General features: G+C 42.2%; 1 protein-coding gene across 4 annotated transcripts in view; it reads right to left on the bottom strand.

Annotated features, from left to right (window-relative positions):
- Positions 1-22,610, bottom strand: part of slc66a2 (solute carrier family 66 member 2) — a 47,314-nt gene that overhangs the window by 16,551 nt on the left and 8,153 nt on the right. For all 4 annotated transcript variants that reach the window (XR_011190673.1, XM_015357636.2, XM_006635867.3 and 1 more), the window contains one exon: positions 8,639-8,855. Coding sequence is in view for 3 of the 4 variants with exons in the window: in XM_015357636.2 (XP_015213122.1) it covers positions 8,639-8,855 (217 nt within the window). In the remaining variant the exon portion in view is untranslated. The remainder of the gene's footprint in view (positions 1-8,638; positions 8,856-22,610) is intronic.

Consider the following 22,610-nt stretch of genomic DNA (forward strand, 5'->3'; position numbering starts at 1 on the left):
GTGGATTAAAGTTAAAAGCTATGGAGTCTACTGACAATTTTACATAAAAGAGCAGGAGCTCTCAAAGCTTTAAATTGTTCAATGTGTGAATTTAAGACACAAATCAATTCTTAGGACTATTACTATGCGTGTGTTTGAAAGAATACATCTTAAGGGCAACAGTGAATTTTGGTTCTACTGTAGGATCATTTATTTCACTTTAGTCGAGTCTAAAAGAAAAGTTCAGGAGAAGGTCAAACCCTAGTCTCACCTACTTCCACTTGTCTATGTATAAGCATCACACTTCTTGTTCACTCACTGGAGTTCATCAGTTTGAGCTCCAAGAGCACTATCCAGTTCAATTTGTCTTTAGAACTAAGCAGCTTCAGCTGCACCTAAATCTCAACAGTCAGTCTTCTTGTTCTCCACAACAATATCATAAGCAACCTCTGTAGCACGAAGAAGAGCAGGAGGGGCAGAATGGGGCTCTTCTGTAACCCTTCTGATGCTCTTGGGTTATACAGAGTACTTTTATCCAAGCTGGATTACAATGTTAAGATCTATCTGGACATGTCCAGAAGCACTTAATTTCAAATAGAATTTGTAATGTTAGGCTTCTCTTCATGGCAGATTTCGTCATTTTATTCTCTGCCTTAAAATGCCCTCTCAGGATGACACTTTTCCTTGCAGTCAATTATTCATGTCTTCAGCTTCAATACTAGTGCCTCACAACTGCCAGTAAAACACTACATTGATAAGCAAGTGGCTCACATTTAGGCTCGTCTGTCACAGATTATTTAGTCAATGTAGGATAAAAATCTCATCTAATTGTCCGGAACAGCTTTGGTTTTCAAAGCAGATGGTTAAAAGCTGAAATAGAGAAAAGGGAAGTCTTTAAAGAAGACACTGGGTCTTTACTCTGTGCATCTCCGCTGTACTTAAAACTTTATAGGAACTCAAAGCAGCTGTTGAGGGACGAGCAACCGACTGGTCTCGCACACAGAACAGGGCCGTCTGTAACCAGAACAGGAGGGAACTGTTTGAATTGGGGTATCAACATGGATTTTCATACTGTTTTACCCACATTCTCAAGCCCAAGGAATACCCAGGAAGAAAGAAAGAAAAGGCTCTGGCCTTAGGCCTTGGTTGCGTAAAATATCTTGCGTTGGACACTGTAGATATTCCTTTCAAGACATACCCTTACACACAAGGAACACTGAAGGGCAAAATAAAGACGCATTTTGCAACCAGCCACAGCCCCATTACACAGGAGACAGCAATACAACCTTTAAAGCTCTTTGCTCTTGCTACCTCCACCATATAGACGTCCTTCAAGAGTTCTGGTCCCTCCTGAGGTTTCAGGGAGATTGATACAGCTTCCCAGTTCATAGCACTTTATAATCCATTTTGGGTCAGTGTTCTTGCATCAATTATACTGAAGCAGCAAAAAATATCTCATGCCTGGTTGTACACGATAAGCTGTACGTATCAGGTGCTTGATGTTTAAGAGATTTACAGAAAGGGCTGCAGCTCTTAAAAGAGAAAGAAAGAAACCCTGTGCAATGGGACTTTTATTTGTTTGCCTGTAATTGCATATGAATTGTTCCTCCTCCTGGCTATTGTTCACTTTCAGGCCATTAACAAAAAAAAAAAGTGTTACATAAGATATGAGCTTAGAGCTGAATTTCAAACGGAAAATTATTCACAGTACCGAATGTAGTTTTTTTTTTCCAATTGTGTATTTTATTAAAACACATTTTGAAGCCATTGTTTTTCCCTTAGGTGGAAAAACAAGTTGTTGCAGTTATTCCAACAATACGGATAAGGTTCCAAACCCAACGAGCCAAACTAAATGAGCTGGTTATAAAATCATAGGAATTTTGAAAATTGTCTGTAATATCAAATGTTCTACATCAAAAATGGAAAGTATGGTGAATACAATAATAAAATAAATTCAAACTGTACCTCCTTAAGTAAAGAATGAAACATGGACACTGAGCAACTACCAGCGTTTTACCATTGAAACTGATTAAGTGTTGTGCTTGCAGACAGGGATGACAAACAGCGTGTTAGTGGGGCCAGCAGGGGGCGCTCACCCTGTGGTCCATGTGGGTCCTAATGCCCCAGTATAGTGATGGGGACACTATACTGTAAACAGGCGCCGTCCTTCGGATGAGACATAAAACCGAGGTCCTGACTCTCTGTGGTCATTAAAAATGACCCCGGCGTCCTGGCCAAATTTCCAATTGGCCCTTACCAATCATGGCCTCCTAATAATCCCCCTCTATGAATTGGCTTCATTACTCTGCTCTCATCCCCACTGATAGCTGATGTGTGGTGAGCGTTCTGGCGCACCATGGCTGCCGTCGCATCATCCAGGTGGGGCTGCACATTGGTGTTGGTGGAGGGGAGTCCCCATTACCTGTAAAGCGCTTTGAGTGGAGTGTCCAGAAAAGCGCTATATATGTGTAAGCAATTATTATTATTATTATTATTATTATTATCATCATTTTCTCTTTAGTAAACTCATTTAGATTGATCTAAGCTGTACTTGCAAAGGTGTTTGTGACTACCTCTTAGTCTCAAACCAACATTTCTGCAGTCGTACATCACTGCCTAGCCCATTATAAAACGATCGGTCAGCCCATGCCCCAGGGGTGTGCACACAGCAGACTGGAGTTACAGCAGTCAATCAGGCAATCCTTCTAGGACCTTTCTTGAATCCATCCTTCCTAGAAGCTGCTGAAGCAGCGAGAAACCTCAAACAGCACCCGAACACAGCAGCCAACAAGACAAGACTGAAAACTTTGAACCTTTTTAATTAAAAGACTCCATTTGTTTAACCACACATAGACACCTGGTGCATATTGAGATCTCTTCTACATCTTTGACGTCAGAAAGGTATAAAGAAGAATACACACACACAGCAATTCTTTAAAGAGAGACTATTTCAAATACAAACAGGAGTTTTTAAAATGACATTTTCTCTCATCAGCCTGTTCCTCCACGGTCATTTAAAACCTGTCACTCTGGAATATCTTTTTTTTCACCCTTTCACCTTTGTTCCAATCTGTAAACAAATATTTTGTGTGTGTGTAGGGGGGTGTACAGAGCCTGGCAAGTCTTTCCTTGAATAATTCATCAGCCGCCACAACTTCAGCCCTTTGATTCATCAGGCAAACTTTCAATAACTTGACTCCAGCCCTCTCTCTCTGTTGCCCCCCCAGAAGTGCCACACGTCTTGTTGGCCAGATTTGAAACACAAACGTGCCTCGAAATTTGTTGAATTACCGAAGCACTGACCTGTGCATAATGCTAAAAGGAGAGGAAGGGGCTTTTTTCAGGATCATTTCTAAAAGCCAATACAAGGCAGCGAGCTTCTGAGCAGCACATTATGCACTGCAACTGTGTGGGTCACAATACCAAGCTGAATTGTGAATACATTTCTATTTTAGGAATTTGCAGACCAGAAAATAAGGAGCCAGGATATTTCTCCTGGGGGTCTCTGAACCCGTTTCTGAAGTGGCAGGGATCGCCTCGACCTCCCTGCAGTGGAAAATCTCAAGCGAGGAGGGATTCTTTCAGCTATTTAAAACAAAGCTGATAGAAAAGCAATAAGGCTGACATGACACTAAATAAGGCAGTGTAGTGATTCCCCCTTTTAAGCAGAGTCCTTATATGGATCCAGGCAGTCTCCCTCAATGATTCATTATCATACAGGTTCAGAAGTGGATGCCTGAGGTCTTTGCTTTGATCTGGTGGCTGCACTAACCAGACCAAAAAAAAAATGCATTAAAACTGCCCCCCAACCACCCTGTCAGAGAATTCACTCTAGCCGATTTAGAATTTTCAATATGAAAGTTGGGGCGGGGGGGGGGGGGGACGTTTTAATGAATATTATAACAATTATTTACAGGCAGCAATTAAAATCTGAGCTGAAAAAGGGATTAAGATGACTTTGCCGCTTGTACCATGTAATGAAGCCGTCACTCAGTCTCTCTTTTCCTATTTTTCCCAGCACATAATATGAGGAAAGAGGAATGAAAATGAGAGAAAAGAGCCTCAGGCAGTGGCCTCTCAAATAGCCTAAAGGCCTTTTTGCACCATCTAATAAGAACAAACATACAAACATAATTGTTATCCCCATCTAATCTTCCTCCTCTGATTTACATGGCTACCTAAAAGATTTCACAGAGCATTCACATTAGCTGTGGCTAAAGGACACAAACAATAATGCAGCACATCAACCAGGCAAAGAACCGAGCGGGTAAAGAAACTTTCCACAGCACGGTGAACTCCCCAGAAACGGAAACAGGCACTTGTTTCACACACCTCAGCGAGATCTCGCCGTTGCCCATATTTTGTTTGATATTAACTGGTGGCCTATAAAACGCTCTGGCTCTGACACATGAGGAAGCAATAAAAAAACAAAACCCTGTGCATACAGTACATCCCTTAGCAACAGACCACCGACAATCATCACAGGCCTAGTTACACTGGCTTAACCATGCTGCCAGTTCCGAGAAACAAAACGCCTCAAAGATAAAACACCACTTCTGCATCTGGTGATGCTTTCTCCTTGCTTTACAGGGTCTGCAATTGCTTCAGGGACTCAAGGCTTTTGTTGTATTCCACAGAACACCTGTAAATCATATTTAATTTATAAGGCTACTTTAGAAACCATATTAATTCAACAATCTGGAATCACTGAAGGGTGTGCATGGAGGTGGGAATTAAAGAATGCCTAGGATGGTACATGGAGAAAAGTAAGCTCTAACTACAGATTCAAACATATAATGTATTTCTCCGTTACTAGTCACATCTTAAAAAGCAGACCATAAAACACGATTTGGTGTTAAAAAGTTTTAAATCTTTGTGTGACAAAATGCTGTCTGCTCCTCTTCAATCCAAGTTTATCATGGAGGACAGTCATGACTTGGGTTTTACGAAATATCACTGAAGCCATGACAGTTTAATTTTATCAATTTCCCTTCGGGATCAATAAAGTCTTATCTATCTATCTAATCTGGATTTTAAAAGACTGGACTATTGTATAATTGTACTTCACTCCCTTTTGTCACAGGACTTCATCCTAGTCTTACACTCATGACCAGGCCAGAGTAGCTGCCGTTAGTTTTGATGACCATGACAAAAGAATGTAGCTAGATGTACAATAAAAGATCCATCTAACTGTGAATAAATTGAACAAATGGAATAATGGTGTTCTCTATTCACTTCAGAGCACAATGCACCAACACATGACTGTCCCATACAAAAGAGTATTTACTGTATATACACAGCACGCTGAAGATATGGAGCAAAAGAGATAGAAGAAAGAATATGTACATGAAACCATACTTCCATGTAAAAATACACCCCAGATAACAGATGCCAATGGGAGGGAGTGGTGAATAAAGTGATGTCTTTACCACGGAAAAGCCTTTAAGAATCCATCTACCACACGTGTACCAGATGTGCACATGGAGTGTGAGGATAAACAGACGTAAAAAATAAATAAAACCAGTTTCTCACCTTTCCAAATTCTCTCTCACTCTCATTTGTGTAGGAGTACAGGACTAACTTGGGTAGGCAGCTACAGTAGGTGGCGCCATGTTTTCACATGCCTAAACAACGGAGCTCTAGCCACATTGCTCAAGAGTGCTACGTCCCAGACAAGATTCGAGCAATGGAACAAAAGAGGCCTGTGTTCCCTACCCATAATCGGGAACGGGCCATTTGAACTCGTGTTGAACTGTGTGGTTCGATTGCACAGAAATAAGCTATAAATAGCTTCTGCAGCGTTAATGTTATTCTTGTGTCTGATATTAGATAACACTAGGATGCATGACTGGATTATAAGTAATCTGCCTTTTCTTGGACAAGTCAGGAAGTTGTCTGTGGTCCAGGAAAAAACTCTTCTATGAGTGCTTCTACCAGTCCAGTGCCCCAGTACTGCAACAAGGGTCACTGTACTGTAGGAGGTGCTGTCCTTCGGATGAGACATTAAACCGAGCTACTTGGTCATGAACTATCCCCCGGCACCGTTCCTAAGAGTAGGAGTGTTGAGCTCGATGTCCTGGCTCAATCCCACTCTGGGTTCATTCAGTCTGGCCCCACTAAAGCTGCCAATTGACGAAGCAATGTCTTACTTCACTAATCTGATCCAAAAAGAATGTAGGACGCAAGCAAAGAATGGCCCCTGCACATCACCTAGGATTATTATATCACCCTGCCCCTAGCTGATGGGAAACTCTAAGCTATTCTCAAAATCGACATTTTAAGAGCATGTCTGCTGAAAGATTCTCTTGACCCTACAGAGGCACAGGGTTATAGCTAGTTAGAACACTAACTGTGTCAAGAAGCTGTTGAATGATGGGATTTGCTTCATATTTGTGGAATTATTTTGTTTTATGCTTTTAATTTTAAATGTTTAGCCCACTGTTTGTGAAGACTTTTCAAACAATATCTAAAAGAAAATCACAAAAATGCTATTTTGCAACAGTTAGCATTCCAGTGCAAAAGAAATATATCATATTAAGACCTAAGGCTCTCTGAAAATCTACAGTTTGAGGGTTAAACGGTGAAATTACGTGCACACAATTTGCAATCAAAATCATTCATTAAAATACGCCAATATTAATAATGAACTCAGTCACATAGCTATTTATCACTGTACGTTTTAATTAACTGTCAAACAAGACTGAATCTCCCTTTGATGATAGACACCATACACAGTTTATAACTACAGCATGTCTACTTAAATCATCATGCAGATAAGGTGAAGCACTACAAGAATGTGTTGAGAATATAAAACAATGGTGCCTCATCCATTTGTAATGCTGCAAAGCACTTTCATATTCTGGGCTCAATTCTACGGGTTTCGGCACTGACATAAGGAAACCAGTTGTCCTGGTGATAACGTCCGGGGAAGTCAACTCACTGAGGATAATGTTGTCACCCAGAATTTAGCACAACCTGCAGACTCTCAGTCTGAGGAGCCGGTGTCACTCTAGGTAGAATACAACCGAAGGGTAAAGACAAAGGCCAGGACAAAAAACGACAGCACAGCAGTCAGGGTAAATTTCTTAAAATTCACAGAATCGACAGGTGTGGGAATTCTTCTGTACTTTTATTACAAGATGCTTAGATTTGAAAATCTGTTTGTAAAGTAAACTGCACATCTTTCGATCAGTCTTTCGTTTCGATTCAACGCTGTAAATCCCAGTAAATTTCTGTTTGGAGAGTATGCTGAGTAGGATCTTTTTTACATTTATAAGAATAAAGCTCCCCTTTTATTCTATTTGGTATTTGGAACTCATTTGCAGAGTTATGAACTGCTTCCCGTTAGGTAAAAGGCTGAGGCCAGGCATTGACAGTCTTGATCATATTTTTCTGCACCTGTCTGCATGCTCTCAAAATGACGTTATTACACACATAATGGGTTTGACTTGGTCCCACTCTTGGGGATGTTGTTGGGGGGCGGGGGGATACAGACTGGGGACAAGGAGGTAATTACAAACTACCAGAGATGTCCATTTGTGCTTTCCAAATTCCAAGCTCTTGCACAATCCAAAAAACAAACTAGCAGGGGTATTTTTAAAGCACTTAACTATAGTGCAAAGACCTAAAAGCACCATCATTCACTAGGGTAATTAAATACTAAAGCCAGTTGATATGGTGGTAATATATGTGTTGTATGACGCAGAAGACATCTTCTGCCAACTCCCGATACCAGTTCTTGCTCCAATGAGCTACAGCGCACCAACAGAACAGCAGTTCTGCACAGAGGGACAGTCACTCACTCTTGCTCTTAGTTTGAATAAATGGACAACAAAAGCACTCAAAGACCACTTTTACTACTTATCAGTCTTAAAGCAAGTCATTACAGATAACTTAAGATAGATGGCGCGGAAATATACTTTTGCAGTGCTACACATATTTTTGGACTTGCCGAAATATATACTCACACCCCGTCTAAATTACATTAAACGGAATTTAATAAGAAAAAAGGAAATGTCAAATACTATGATACTGCACCATGCATCACACAAAGAACCAAAATGAGATTTGGCAATATTGCACCAAAATGTCCTGGCAGTCATGTATAAATGTTACATCTGGGCACAAACTGTAGAAATTAACAAAAAACAAACATCAAAAGGAAGCCCCGAGCCAAATGTTGAACCACAAGCAAACTTTTTGTGTATGAAAGCAAAAACGGAGGGAAATGAGAAGAAAATTAAATTAAATCCAGAGACAGTGCGGAGCATCTGGACTTCGTCTTCATGATGATGCCAGACCCAACTGAGTGGCCTATCAATTTATCAATTTTAATTCAAATGGCATACAATAAACATTTACAGTTGTACTCACTTTATCCATCAGTTGCTGACGAACATTACACGAGTTGTTACTTCAGAGTAAGAGGGAGAGTGAAGTCCTTGAGGGACAATGTTTTCTCCCACTTTCTGAACTTTTTTTTACTGAGCTGGGCAAAACACGTGGCTTTAAACTGAAAGCAATGTAAAAGAATCTCTGAAACCAGGAAGCTGGTCAACACATTAAAGCCAATAGCCTAACTACAAGAAAGGATCTCCACGTCCAATACATAAAGCAGGGGTTTATACAGGACTGGGTTAGGGATTGTCTGTGATCCTACCTCATGCCCTCTGTGGACTTGTTTTGGTAATTGCGGTAGAGTTGAGGGGTCCCCAGCATGGCCTCGGTGAACACAGCCAGGAAGCCCAGCGCTTCCACAAAGAGAATAGAGTCCAGGAAGAGGTAGGTTATGTATGCAGCTACAGCAGTGAATGCCAGCACGCACTGCAGATAGTCTACAAACCCGCTCCACAGCCAGAAGTACTTCCAATCAAAATCTGAAACAAAAGGGAAAAAGATGTGTGAAACACCACCCAGCACTTCCAAGTTATTAATCTAGCTTGCCTAATGAAGTTAGTTTAGCCAAGCATGTCTGAACTATGAAATGACATCCAAAAGGGAGGACTGCTGACTTCAGACTGTTTTGCAGACTCCTCACATGTGTTAAAAGCGATTTCATGGCTGAGTTTACACACATTTTGAGAGGAGCTACAGCAAACGTGAACATTATCGCTTTCAAAACTCGATAATCACAATTAAACACCCAGCTACAGAAACATCAATTCCATCAAAATGAAGTGCAAGTGAAATCGGACATTTTTCCAAATGTTCTCCGACACGGTCGAACGTCCAACAGCATCCATGTGCACCACTTACCGTAATGAAAATCAAGACTTTGGATCAAATATTCTGCTTCCCTTACCAAATAAATACACAGAGGAGATAACACATACACATACACATACACATACAACACAGATCTCCAGGTCACAGAGATGCATTTGGATTCCAGCCATTTCCATCGTTTTTTCAGTCCTTGCTGAGTAAGTCATTACGCCATATCTCCTGGCAGGGCAGAGGTACAGAGCAACATGAATAAGGATGAGGAAAGGCAGAACATATTAACCAGTTAATAAATCCACCAAAGGTACTATATTCCTTTATTTTACCGGCTGAAAACCCTGATGCAGCAGGTCCATAACTAGACCAACTATGGTAACTTGTTCGGGGCTACAACAGGAGTGTTCCATCAGGGATTTGATCCCAGTATACTCCAGAGTCCAAAATCCCAATCACCGCAAGCCATAATAAATCCCAACAACAGGAATCCAACAGTTCTACATTTTGACACCCCCAAACTAGCAGACTCAAATGGTCCGAATCACACTTCACACCTCCGCGACCTGCTGTTGTGCTTAACGTTGCTTTGCCTTCCCAGGACACCTGTTCCCAGGGGATGTCTATGAAAACTCGGCAGGCACTAGAAGAAGGCCATCCTGACCCTGACCCTAACGCAGGCTCACCCGAAGACCTTTCAAACTGCTGCATGTGACCAGGGAGCAATCCTATCAAAGGTAAGGGTATTTGAAGGTTTCAAAAACTTTCGCTTAGCCTAATGAAAGATCATTAGGACTCTTTAAAAACTCACAGGCTGTTTTACAGATATCCACGTAGCGGCAAACCAAAATAAACAGAAGAACAGTTTGACCAGAAACTAGGACGTAACACTGTTTCTGCATGGGATTGCGGCAATCCTTACTTCTTATGTAATGTAGGTCGGTCAAAATACTTTGTGTTGTTTAGATGATAACCCGCTAATGGGAAGAAATGGAAATAGGTCCAGTAATTGATTTGGGGATTACATTCAAAGCCATGCTATCAATTACACTGCAGATAAAATGATTTCCCACAGAAGAAGAAAAAAACAATCTGATGCAACTTAAGGCTAAATGAAGCATATTTAGAGGATTTTGCAAACATTCACAATCGCTTTGAAATGCTGCACTGGTCACCTTGGCACTCGGTTAGCCTTCTGTTTAATTTCCTGGTCTTTAGCACCTAAATCTTCAAGTAAGGAAACTTTACTTGGTTCGGAAAATTAGGTAGGGTGATCAAGTACTGTTATTCCTTTAACAACCTGGGACCAGCTCCTGGGCATTTTCGCTCTGACGATTCAGGGTGCACATCTCCATGACTCTACAATCATGGAGGCCATGAGGCCAATCGTGGCCACCTAATAATCCCCCTCTATGAATTGGCTTCATCACTCTGTTCTCCTCTCCACCGATAGCTGGTGTGTGGTCTGTGTTTTGGAACACTATGGCTGCCGTCACATCATCCAGGTGGGAGCTGCACATTGGTGGTGGTGGAGGGGAGTCCCCATTACCTGTAAAGCGCTTTGAGTGGAGTCTCCAGAAAAGCGCTATATAAGTGTAAGCACTTCTTAATAATTCATTATAATGTCCACATGCAGGCAGCTGCGCTGAGGCTGAGGGTTCAAATCCCAGGTGGAGCAGTGCTACTGTTATCTCCGCTCCACCCTGGTCTCTCTACACTGGCTTTCAGTCACAGCCAGCGTCAGATCCATGGGCTCCAGGAGGACTGCACCAGCACACTGTCAGCACCCAGAATCTGCCACATGAATAAATGGACATGCAAATGCTGTGGTGCCCTTAAACAGAACATTTCCAAATGCCCATATAAATGGGTATAAATGTCACCTTGCTCTGGATAAAAGCATTGGCTAATTAACCCTTACAGGGTCGAGTGCTACATTGGCACTTAATGGTGGATTTCCATTCACAACCCCTGTATGATGTCACAGGTGGCAAGACACAACCCAGAGGCTTTGGTGACTGAGGTGATGTTAAGAATTCTTCACCCACTCAGTATATCGTTGTGGTATAGGATGTTCAGTGAAATAACTCCTTGCTCATTTCATGGATAGTTCCTTTTGGGGCAGTATACAATATAAATATCAAAGAAAAACGTCTGCTTAATCAAACCTCTTTTCCTTTTTCTTCCCTTGCAGATACCGTTCAGCCCAATAATAGCAAGGAGCTTTGGAAGAATTTGAAGCGTCTACGCACAAGCCTTTTCATGTAACCCGAAGTGACAGCGATTTCAGACCGCCACGCATTCTCCCCAGGGCGTGCGCCGTTATCTGCGCGCGCTGGTGTACTGGATTTGAAAGAGCTGTGAGACACCGATCCAGCCACAGCATGCAAGCTGTGTAGAAATGTACTGACTTTTAAATCCAAGCCCATTTCCTCTGTGGCTTTCGTTAGTAAAATTCAATATAAATAATACATTATTTTTGCACAGAATGATTTAACAGGTGTAGGCAGTAATTTTTATTTTTTAAAGGCTTTTTTTCCCCTCGCTCTTTTCTTGCTGCCTCCACTTCCCGTTATTTACTTCAATCAAGATCGGCACCAGTGCTCATTTGAGATGTTTTGCAAGCTGAACGCTCTGATTTGCACTGTTAGAAGCAGCACTCCTCTCGACTGCCGATCTAAAGGGTCTGACTTGGGGGAGACGGGGTACCCAGCCGGAGCAGGGCTAAACATATCCTGCCATACCTGTGACATTTCCCACCGCTGCCACACAGCACCCAAAAGATTTCAATCTTTACACACAACTATAGAAAATATAAAAACAGACTCAAAGAATGTAGTGGTGAATATCGGATTTCCACAACCTCATTTGTTAATGTATTTGAAGATTCGAATACAAGAACTCTTTTACCCTCTCAGGAGACAAGGTGGCTCCTCTGTCATGCCCACCTGTACAGCCATTCTCTGCAGCACCCATTAGCTGAAGGAGTGCCGGAGCTCTCCCTGTTGTCACTATGAGCCACCACAGCGCCATGAGCAGAGAGGAGGCCCACCAGGTAGTTCCAACCCTATCTCCCTGGGAATCAGCCACCGCTTGGAAAATCCCAGCCTTCCCAGAAGGTGACGCGAGCCAGACTTGAACTGCGGACTCCAGGTACCCAGCCAGTGTTCCCAACAAACCAGGCTTGGAGATGGATGCTCCTGTTCCATGAAATGTGCGTAATACAAAGTCAAATCTTTGTACAGAGGTTAAGGACAGAAAACGGTTTTGACTGTCGATCCTACAAGCAACAGGGAAGGGATTTTGCCTTGCAAAATCAACAGGATGGCAGTATGTTCATGATATTAGTTTCTCTGAAAGCTCAAAAATGTTCTTTTATTTACCGTTACAGTGTGCACAAAAACGTCAAGAGTTTGTTCATATATTGCGACTGAAATGACAAAAAGCAACATCTACCTTCTCTACCAGTTTAACCTTTTCTTTCTATAAGAACAACATATGTCTGCCATTATGCTTAAGAAACAATATAATTTGCAACATCTGTAAAATGTTTTCAAATGAAGAGACCAGTAACATTCAAGAAAAAAAAAACTAAACACTTCCCCAAGTCTCTTTGCAGGTGTGGTATCCAGAGCTTTAGAATAATCAGAAGAAAATAAACTGTTCAGAGAAAGCTAAATAATTAGTATGCAGACATCCTAAGGTGATTTATCAACCTTCACAAACATCCTCACCAGCTGCACTCCTTTCCTAGCAAAAGGAGGACATACTGGGCTGCCATCGAATCTGGACAGCTCCTGCATCAACTGTAATACAGCGTACTTAAAAAAAATTACATTTCCCCTGCTTGAAGACGGGGAGACTGAATCTTGGGATGCAATTCACTCAATCTCCTTTATTGTACAGACTTTCCAGGGTTTGAATGGTACTGTACACAGACAAAGCAACATACCACTGGAATCATTACCCATCACAGAAAACGACCATCCCTGCAGTCCTTAAGATCCACTTAAACAAGCAAGGGAGGTCAGACAAGTCTTGAATGATCTGCACTCAGCGCGGAACGGACGATGGCCTTGGTTCTCTCTGCGTGTGGCGACAGTGTCCACTGCAGTAAGAAGAAATGCCACTCAACTCCCCGAACACAGGGGGCAACTTGGCCAGGAGAGAGTTGCAAGACGCCACAAGACTGATTCATCCCAATTTATAATTTTGCACAAAAAAAAAGATAAAATCCCCCCATTAGGCCAGAGCCCTGTCCCACTGCTGGATAAGACCTAAGCCACTATCGATGCATTGCCCTTTCATTTCATTAACTGTTTCCACAATTGCACTGTGAAAGTCTCATATTCACCACAAGTGTCCACGACAGTGTACTGATAATAAACTAGTCATTAAGGAGACGCTTATATTCGAAACATGGTGAAGCGGCCAGGGATCGAGGTAACAACAAAAGCTTGGTTTTCCTCCTCATCCGAAGGACATTTCGGTGTAGTAGCTTCCTCAAAAAAAATAGCAAGTTAATATCAAAACACAAGACTTGAACCAAAAACCTCCTAATGTACTTCAGTATCCAGTGGACATCCTCTCCTCTAGATGGAAGGAAAGGCTTAATAACATCTGAAATCTTCCATCAAGACACGATTAGACAAACATTTATGTCCAATGTCACAACAAGTAAATTATTCAGCCAGAAAAGACAGTGACAAAACAAAATTTGACGAAGCTGACTGCAAAGGCAAAAGCCAGGTATTACACCACAGAGCTGGAGGTAACAGCCTGTGCCAAGAAAGTGACTGCAAACAAAGCAATTGTGCACCGGAAACGTAAATACAGAATAGTGAAATAATGTGTGCCAACACCTCTGCCTCAGCTTGAAGCTTGATGATGGGGCCCGATGAAAACAGGTTTTTGGTTAAACCAAAATCGAACCGGAAGATATCCGGAAGTTCATATCATTTTTCCCCACCTGGAGGGACTTTTCCAAACAGTTCTTTATGACAATTAAGTTAAGCCACAGGGTGCATGGCACTAATCTGTGAAACAACCACATTAAAGTCACAATATCGCATAAGACTCGGCGGCGGAACCTGCTTGAATAACTAAAGCCATTACATTATAGAACGTCTTTAGGAAAATCAATTTTTAAACATTTAAGACTTTTTTCAGTTAAGCTAAAAGAGGGCTAAAACAAATCAGTAACAGAATGGCAGTTACTGGAGTGTGTAAGAATAATGGCTTTTACAGAGCCTGCACATGCAGCTGAAGAGCGGAACAACCAACTTCAAAGCAGCAGCAATTATTAAATGATTTAACTCCTGTAGAAGTTGGCACAAATGCAGTGCTGATTATTGCAATTTTATTTAGCCCTCGTACAACACAAGCCAGTGTAACGGCAGCCTGATTCAACCTTCGCACATAGCCTATGGCATCTTTATCACAGCATACAGACCCTGAACCAAGTCAACGGGAAACCCAAACTCAGAGCCTGCCAGGTCCTTAGGATGGTTGATGATTACTTCGGACAGAAATGGCTCAAATACATTTTCCAAAGGCAGCTCAGTTAAACTCCTTGAATAGCACAATTAGTGAGAGCGGCTGGAGATTACAGCACCCAACTGAATTAGCCCCTTACGCATCACGTTTAGTATTACTCCAAGCATTTTACAGCATAAACATACAGACGTGTTCCCAGAAATTCTTGTTTTCAGAAGAAAAGCACTATTGCTTTAGGAGTGTCATGGAACACGGCCTAACAAGTTTGATTTTGTTTCCCCACACAGCAGCAAACATGCTGACAAAGCAAGTGAAAATCACTGCGTCGCCGCGTCACCCTGTTCTAATGTGCTTCACGGAGCAAAGCCTCTGCGAGTCAGCGGATTAAGGAGACGGGGCCTGGGGTAAAGGGTTGAGGCTCCTGTCCCGCCCCCTCCGGAGAGCTCGTTTCCTCCGCGCGCGCATCCTCGCGGAAGGAGCCGCACTGCGCCAGGCCCGTAATGAGCCACCCCGCGCTCGAGGACACAGCGCGCGACAGAATGATGTGGTAATTTGTCTTCTCCCAGTCATGGCTGCTGTGCTACTTATACACACCAAGGAGCACAATGATGAATGAGCGTCCAAAAACACAACAAATGGAACAGACCCTTCCCCCACACCTCCCACTAATGAGGAGGCAACACTAAATGATCGAGCCAAACAGCTTTCAAACAGTGGAAAACAACTTCACAAAGCCATATTCAAAAAGGGCAGGAACTAAATTAGTGCTTTTTACCACTCAACATGTCCGACCATTACAGCTATTTGTTTTATTTAATGAAGGAAATGAGCGATCTTCCTTTAAATCCTCAAGATATAGGATAAGGGATGCACAATAAATCACAGCCTAAATCTTTGGAGCACTGATGTCCCAGGGGAATCCAAACACAAGAGATTATCATCTGTAAAACTGTTCATCTTGCACTTTATTAAGAGTCCGGCAAGATTCAAGGACCAGCAATGGTATTGCACTCAGGACTTGGATCTCTGGCCTTGAATGATGACAAAGAACAAATGCCAATTAGAAATTGCAAAACCATTCCCCATCAGAAGTATTCCCCCATGTAGCCCCAAGCGCTCCACCTCGTGTTAGGATAAATTAAAAACGTTAACCATCCTCCCAGCCTACTACAGATTTAAAGAAATAAAATGGAGGGGAGCTTTAAATCCCACAAGGTCCTGTATAACTGGATATTGTGCAGGGATTTTAGTTAATGCTTTAACTCTTACATTTCCCTCAAGGCACTGAAACGCACCATGTAGTTCAGAACTGGATTAAGATACAAGTAGCATAACCAGTCATACCAAATAAAGCCAGGATCCTCTTTATGAGAAAATGATCAATAAAGCATGATGAACAAAGACACTTTTGATAATCAAATAAGAGAATGGAATGAGCAAAACACTCATTCGCGAAAAGACGTGGTCTGAAAACAGAGAGTGGCAATGGGGAGGTGTCAGTGTGGTTGCATAAGATAATCGAGCTTGACTAAGTATTGCAATCTGAAATCCTGCAGGTGAGCTTCTTTACTATGCAGGTGGCAAAAGCCAGTCCTACAGAGAACATTCCAAAGGTAAATCAAGGAAGCTGTTGACACATCATAGGCTTCATGGATGTAGCAGTCATCAATTGTGAACCATATCTGAAGCATGGAGAATAGAGTTTCGTAACAAATAGCTATTCTCCGGAGGACTGAAACAGGATAAATGATTATTCAATAACCCAGCCTGTCTAATATAAAGTAGGCCAACATCCATTTACTTGATTTGGAAGTTGAGGCACATCCAACAGCAAAGAATACCAATTATAGACTGATAAGTTTTATTCCTATTACACAAAATGTTGTGGAAATAGTGCTTACATCTAAACTAGAGGATTCAAAGCAATAGTCAAAATGAATTTAGAAACGGTAACTTATCTCACTCGCAAGAGTTCTTTAAAATGGCAATGATGCATTCCAACAGAGCGTATGATACGGTACAGTATATTCTGATTTTTCATTTTGCCAAATGCAGGCAACAGCCCCCTTACGATTCTGTGGTTTTACATATTAAGACATATCTGACCTTCAACTAGTCCTCACCAAGTGCTACTTCTTGTTAAATAATGACAAACTAAAGTTTCTGTGTTCTTTGTCACATGAAGTTAGATTTGTCTACAAATTAGACTAGGGGAAGGTCAGATATGTCCTAATATGTTAAACTGTAGAATCTTAAGAGGGTGTAGTTTTTTTTTCACATCACTGTATGTATTTGGCTTAAGAACTGGTTAATGGAGAGAAATAACAATAAGTGGGGAACCACAGAGATCCACTCTTTCTGATCCACAGCAACGATCTCAAGTCTGTTACAGTCTGCAAATGACGTATGAACACTGTTCATCTAATAAGAGGATTAGCAAACACTGAAGAAACAGCGAAGCAGAATAAAACTACAATTAAGAACTGTGCAAGCATTTGCAGATTACATTTAATGTGGAGAAGGGCAAGGCTTTTCACACGCCTAGCAGAAATATCAAATGGGAAACCCCATTTGGGAAGAGCCTACTTTTGAAAACGATGTAAGTGTTTTTGCAGCTGTATCTTTTCTGCAAGTGCCACGGCACCAGACAGGCGAGTTAGTGCCGAATGGAGGAGCTGCACATCTCTCACTTCGGCTTTACAATACAATGTGTCCCCAGGTGGCAAGACAGATCAGACTGTGCTACTTTCTTATCTGTAAGGCTGTCTGACCAAATGCCTGGGTTACAAATAATCAGCCCATCTTGCACATTTGGTTAAACAATCCACAAACTTTTTGGTGAAGAGTGATACTTCATCGCATTTATGCAGAGCATTTCACCCCAGTGCTTTATCCCAGCCACCATACTGAGGCTTAGGACTGGATATTCTGGTCCAGAGGGAAGAGCGCCACCTACTGGTATTAGTTAGAGGATTCTGATCCTGGTACTGACCAGGCTCAGCCTCACTTCCGAGATCAGGCTAAAAGGCGGTAGTGCTGCAGCCAGAAAAGTCTTCTGCTTGAAAACCTAAAACACATGCATCGGGTTTCTCCTTGGTGTCTTGTTCTTCATGTTCAGGTTCCTGCTCAGGTGCTCAGTCAGTTCCAGATCAGCAGAGAAGGCACCAGACAGAACGAGGGAATGATGTGAAGACTCTCAAACTATTTCTTTGCCTACAGCTCTGACCCATGTTCCCTCTAAGCTGGGCGCGTCTGCGCGCGAACACAGGTTAGAAAACCAGCGCACAAGAAAAATAATTTAAAAAAAAACATGATGATAACACAAACATGGTCAACAATTAAAAAATCCTAAATTGACCACGAGACTGGCTGCGAGAGGCCCAACTTGGCTGTGTGCATTATTACTGCTTCTCTAGAATTGATATCTTTGCTCTCGCAGTCTCATACCTCACTGATCATGCTCGCTCAACCCTCAGTCTCTATGATTGGGTTAGCTGAATCGCTGTCCCGGTCTTTTGAATCTCTATGCTTCTATGAGAATGACTATATTAACAAAAAATAATTTCAGGTTTACAATTTTACATACACTCAATTTAATGCGCACAAGTTTTTGTCACTGGAAATAAAATTTGCACAACCTGAAATGTTTGCGCACACAGGCCATTAAAAATTGGAGCATCGGCTCCGACACCTTTGCTCCCAAAAGAATGCAGTGAGGTAAAGGCCGATGGGGAAAGATCTGGCCATGAGATTCCTGGATCTGTAATAACGGTATAAATCTCATATGATGCTTTACGATGTTATCAGACACAGTATTCAGGAGCAGCAAACGTCTGCTCCAGCTTGCCTTTCCACACCAGATCTCTCCTCTCCAGACGCTGCCGTAATACAGCATTCTTTGCACATTTATGAAGATGGTCTCGCCTGCTTCAGTAATTTAAACTCCGGTGTGCAAGTCAGATCAGACTGCTCAAATATTGCACAAAGATAAGCAGAAGCATTATCTCTCACTTACTGACAGTACAAGCTGATATTAAATGAATTGGGTGTAATGTGCCAGAAAATGTATGAGCAAGCCTCATGTTAATAAAGGAACAGAAGCCAAGGAATTGTGACCTGGAAAGGCTGTCAAGCAGCGCTTCTTAGCTAAAGGGACTGTGTAGCATGTACAGTATTCGGACCCCACAGGACAGGCAGCCCAGCATTCCCTGGGATCAAGCACTCGCACGAATATTAATAACACCATGAAAGCTGCTGGAAACTTTACAGATGTGCCTTCCTCCAAGCAGAACAACAAAATGTTGCAGAAGACAAACAGTCGACGCTGTCGGAAAACTGTGTCATTTACACTAACGGGAGCCTCTCCCAGTTTAAAACTGTCACTAAGCACAGCTGATAATAGACACGGAGCACAATGCAACAGTCAGGAACTGACACAGTTTGTCATGTTAAATTGGATTTTGTTTTCGCGAAAGAAACACCAACGAAAAGTTCTTAAAAACAACACCGCAGGGAAATAGAACAACACGAGCCTACTGTTAAGAATGGAATCCAATGTGCTTCCTTCAAATGCAAAAGGAGAAAAAGATGTAGCCCTTTCTGTAGGAAACGGTGATACTTTCCTTACACAGAACAGTAGAGCTTTGGAATATAGCTGATGAGAGTAAACCCGTCTGCAACCTGGACCACAAATGCAGGGCAAAATTATCCAAACAGTGGCTGGAAATTCATGAAACTGCTTAAAATATAAAACGTAAAATAAATATGCCCACCAGGAATCAGTCCTGACACACTAGAGATTTCAAGATAAAATATACTGGCAGGTCTCTGTCGCATAAGAAAACAACCATTTCCATCACATGAACCTCAGATGAATTTGCATACAACTAACAAAAAAGTGCTTGTTCTTCAGCTAGGACCTATTTTAGTATTCACTTAAAAAAACAAACTGTAATAAGAATAAAGCATGTGAAACTAACTGTTTCGATGTTGGAAAGGGGTTCAGAAAGCTGAGTATTCGTTTGTGTGTGGGCAGAAAAAAAGCAAAAAAATATTGCTAGCATTACTGCAGAACCCTCTGTTTTTTCTACTTCTCACAGTCCATTTGCAACAGGCTACATTTTTGTACATGTCCTTCATTTTATGGAGTAGTTTTTTAGCACCACCAAGTGGACACCCATGAGAACTAACTCTGTAGTAAGGCAAGGACAATCTGCACTTGACTGCAATGTTTCAGACGTTCACTTTCAGAGCTCTTTACAAACCGAGTTCTAAAACTTTTAATAACAATTTAAACAAGAATTATGATCTGCTCATATATATTAACCTAAACTCTAAAAGAAAATCAGTGAGCACAACTGAGGTTTCAAAACTATTTCAGAGTTTAAATTATCAAGAAGCTTTATTCTAACTCACAATGTTTTGCAAACTTGTTAGAGAAACACAGACAACACATTACCTGCATTCTAACAGTGAGAGAGAGGTTGAACAAGTGACAGGTCTCTGCAAATGTATCTAGAACACTGTGTACAGTACAGTAAGGCTTATGATTACAAATGCTTTTATACAGGGTGTCACACAGCTCTGATTACACACTTGGGTGCTTTTGGTGTGAAGCCTGTACATTCTCTCTAGGTCCAAAAGTATTTTCCAGGATCTCCAGTTGCGTCCAACCTTCCAATGACATTCTGCCTAGGTTAATCAGCATCTCTGAATTAAACCCGAGTGTGTCTTCCACAGTGGACTGGTGAATGGCCCAGTGGTCCAACATATCACCAGTCAGTGATCAGTCAGCAGCCATATCACCCTGCAACTCACAACTGGCAACCCACTGAAGCTAAGCAGGTGTGAGCCTGGTCAGTACCTGGATTGGAGACCTCCTGGGAAAAACTAAGGTTGCTGCTGGAAGAGGTGTTAGTGGGGCCAGCAGGGGGCGCTCACCCTGTGGTCCATGTGGGTCCTAATGCCCCAGTACAGTGACGGGGACACTATACTGTAAACAGGCGCCGTCCTTCGGATGAGACGTAAAACCGAGGTCCTGACTCTCTGTGGTCATTAAAAATCCCAGGGCGTTTCTCGAAAAGAGTAGGGGTGTAACCCCGGTGTCCTGGCCAAATTTCCAATTGGCCCTTACCAATCATGGCCTCCTAATACTCCCCCTCTATGAATTGGCTACATTACTCTCTGCTCTCCTCCCCACTGATAGCTGATGTGTGGTGAGCGTTCTGGCGCACTATGGCTGCCGTCGCATCATCCAGGTGGATGCTGCACATTGGTGGTGGTGGAGGGGAGTCCCCATTACCTGTAAAAGCGCTTTGAGTGGAGTGTCCAGAAAAGCGCTATATAAGTGTAAGCAATTATTATTATTAATTATTATACTGATAATTAGTCAGTGGGAACTATTACCAGGAATAAGCAGCTTTTAAGATAACGAAGGGACGAACTTGCGTTAAATCTAAGCTTGCACACTGCTGTAAAACCACTTCCAGTAAGAATCGGGCTGTTGCAGAGCCCAAGGCTGCAAAACATATTGCACTTTCTGCAAGGAGACAATGACTAAATTTCTGACCATTTGTATTTGGTAAAGCAGAACCTGCTTTCGAATGAAAAATTCCGAGACTCAACAGAGCCCCCTGGTGGACAGAGTGTAAAGCTACTGCAGACTGTTTTCTGTGGGGAAAATGCACAAGTGCCCAATGATGCAATTACTGCTTACACCAGACCAGTCAAAGGGGGGGTCTAAGTGTGAGGGTCTTACCTGGAGGGTCCAATTAGTACAGAACTCCACTTGTTATTGATGGCAATCCCAACTGTAGGTACCCCACACTGATTAAGGCCCAAGAAATTCCCGTTGGATTGCTTTGACATGACGACATGCCCAGCAGTACAATACACGTCCTCTGGTTGATTGTGTGGGGCCCACATTTGAGCCCCACTGAATGAGTTGTGGGATGGTGTGTAACGTCTAGGGATCAGAGACCAGTGAACAGGCACATTTGTCCAGAAAGAGAAATAGGGCGAAATCCTACAAGACCGTACCTGCATCCTGGTGCCAAGCAGGCACCATAGACGTCCAGCCTGGAATCACAGAGACAACAGTGATGGGATTTTCCTGAGCTGCGTTATGCAGCAATCTGTTGTAGAAGAGTCAGATATCTGGGGACTGCGCCGGATTTCATAAACTATTATACTACATGAAATAATCACCTCTGTAAAGAAACCAGACACTTGGAGACCCCTGATGTGATGGCCTCTTTACATCCCCTGTTGATCTGTTGGGTCATGCGTGTTCAATAAAATGTCAGTACAGTGAACAGGGAGACCCATCAGGGCAACAGTAACACCTGAGGTGGCTGTGTATGAATAATACATAGTTAAGGTCAAGGAGTCAGTGTCAGGAGATCCATCTTAATTCAAAAGCCCCAAATTTGTCACTCCTGAGGAAGTATCCCCTCTTACTCCGCTATTCTAATTTAAGACAAAACTGAGGTTCTAATGTAAGTCTCTGCTGCCTCCATGTCACTATTATTCATATGGCTTTACTTGGTCATTAACAGTAATGACCAATACATTGCCCCTCCCGATATAGCCTGCCTTGGCCACTTCAGATAAATGGGTCTGCTAACAAATTACTGGACAGAACTGAACCCAGAAAAAGACTAACAGCCATCTTTCACAAAACAATGAGGTATTGGGTTTGTTTTTCTAAATCCTGAAGTTTACCAAGATTGGAGACCCAAACTCTTTACAGATGTGTTCCTTTCTTGAAATATAATGCTTTATGAGATCTGGTCCAGTCCACAGATATCCGACACTTGTATAACAGAATGCTATATAACACAACAAGGAAAATAACATTGCTGTTGTTTACTCAGACAGTTACTGAGGGTGATTGCCAAACTAAGGAAAGCCAGTGTTTA

The sequence above is a fragment of the Lepisosteus oculatus genome, chromosome 10 (assembly GCF_040954835.1).
Source record: "Lepisosteus oculatus isolate fLepOcu1 chromosome 10, fLepOcu1.hap2, whole genome shotgun sequence".
Lineage (NCBI taxonomy): Eukaryota > Metazoa > Chordata > Actinopteri > Semionotiformes > Lepisosteidae > Lepisosteus > Lepisosteus oculatus.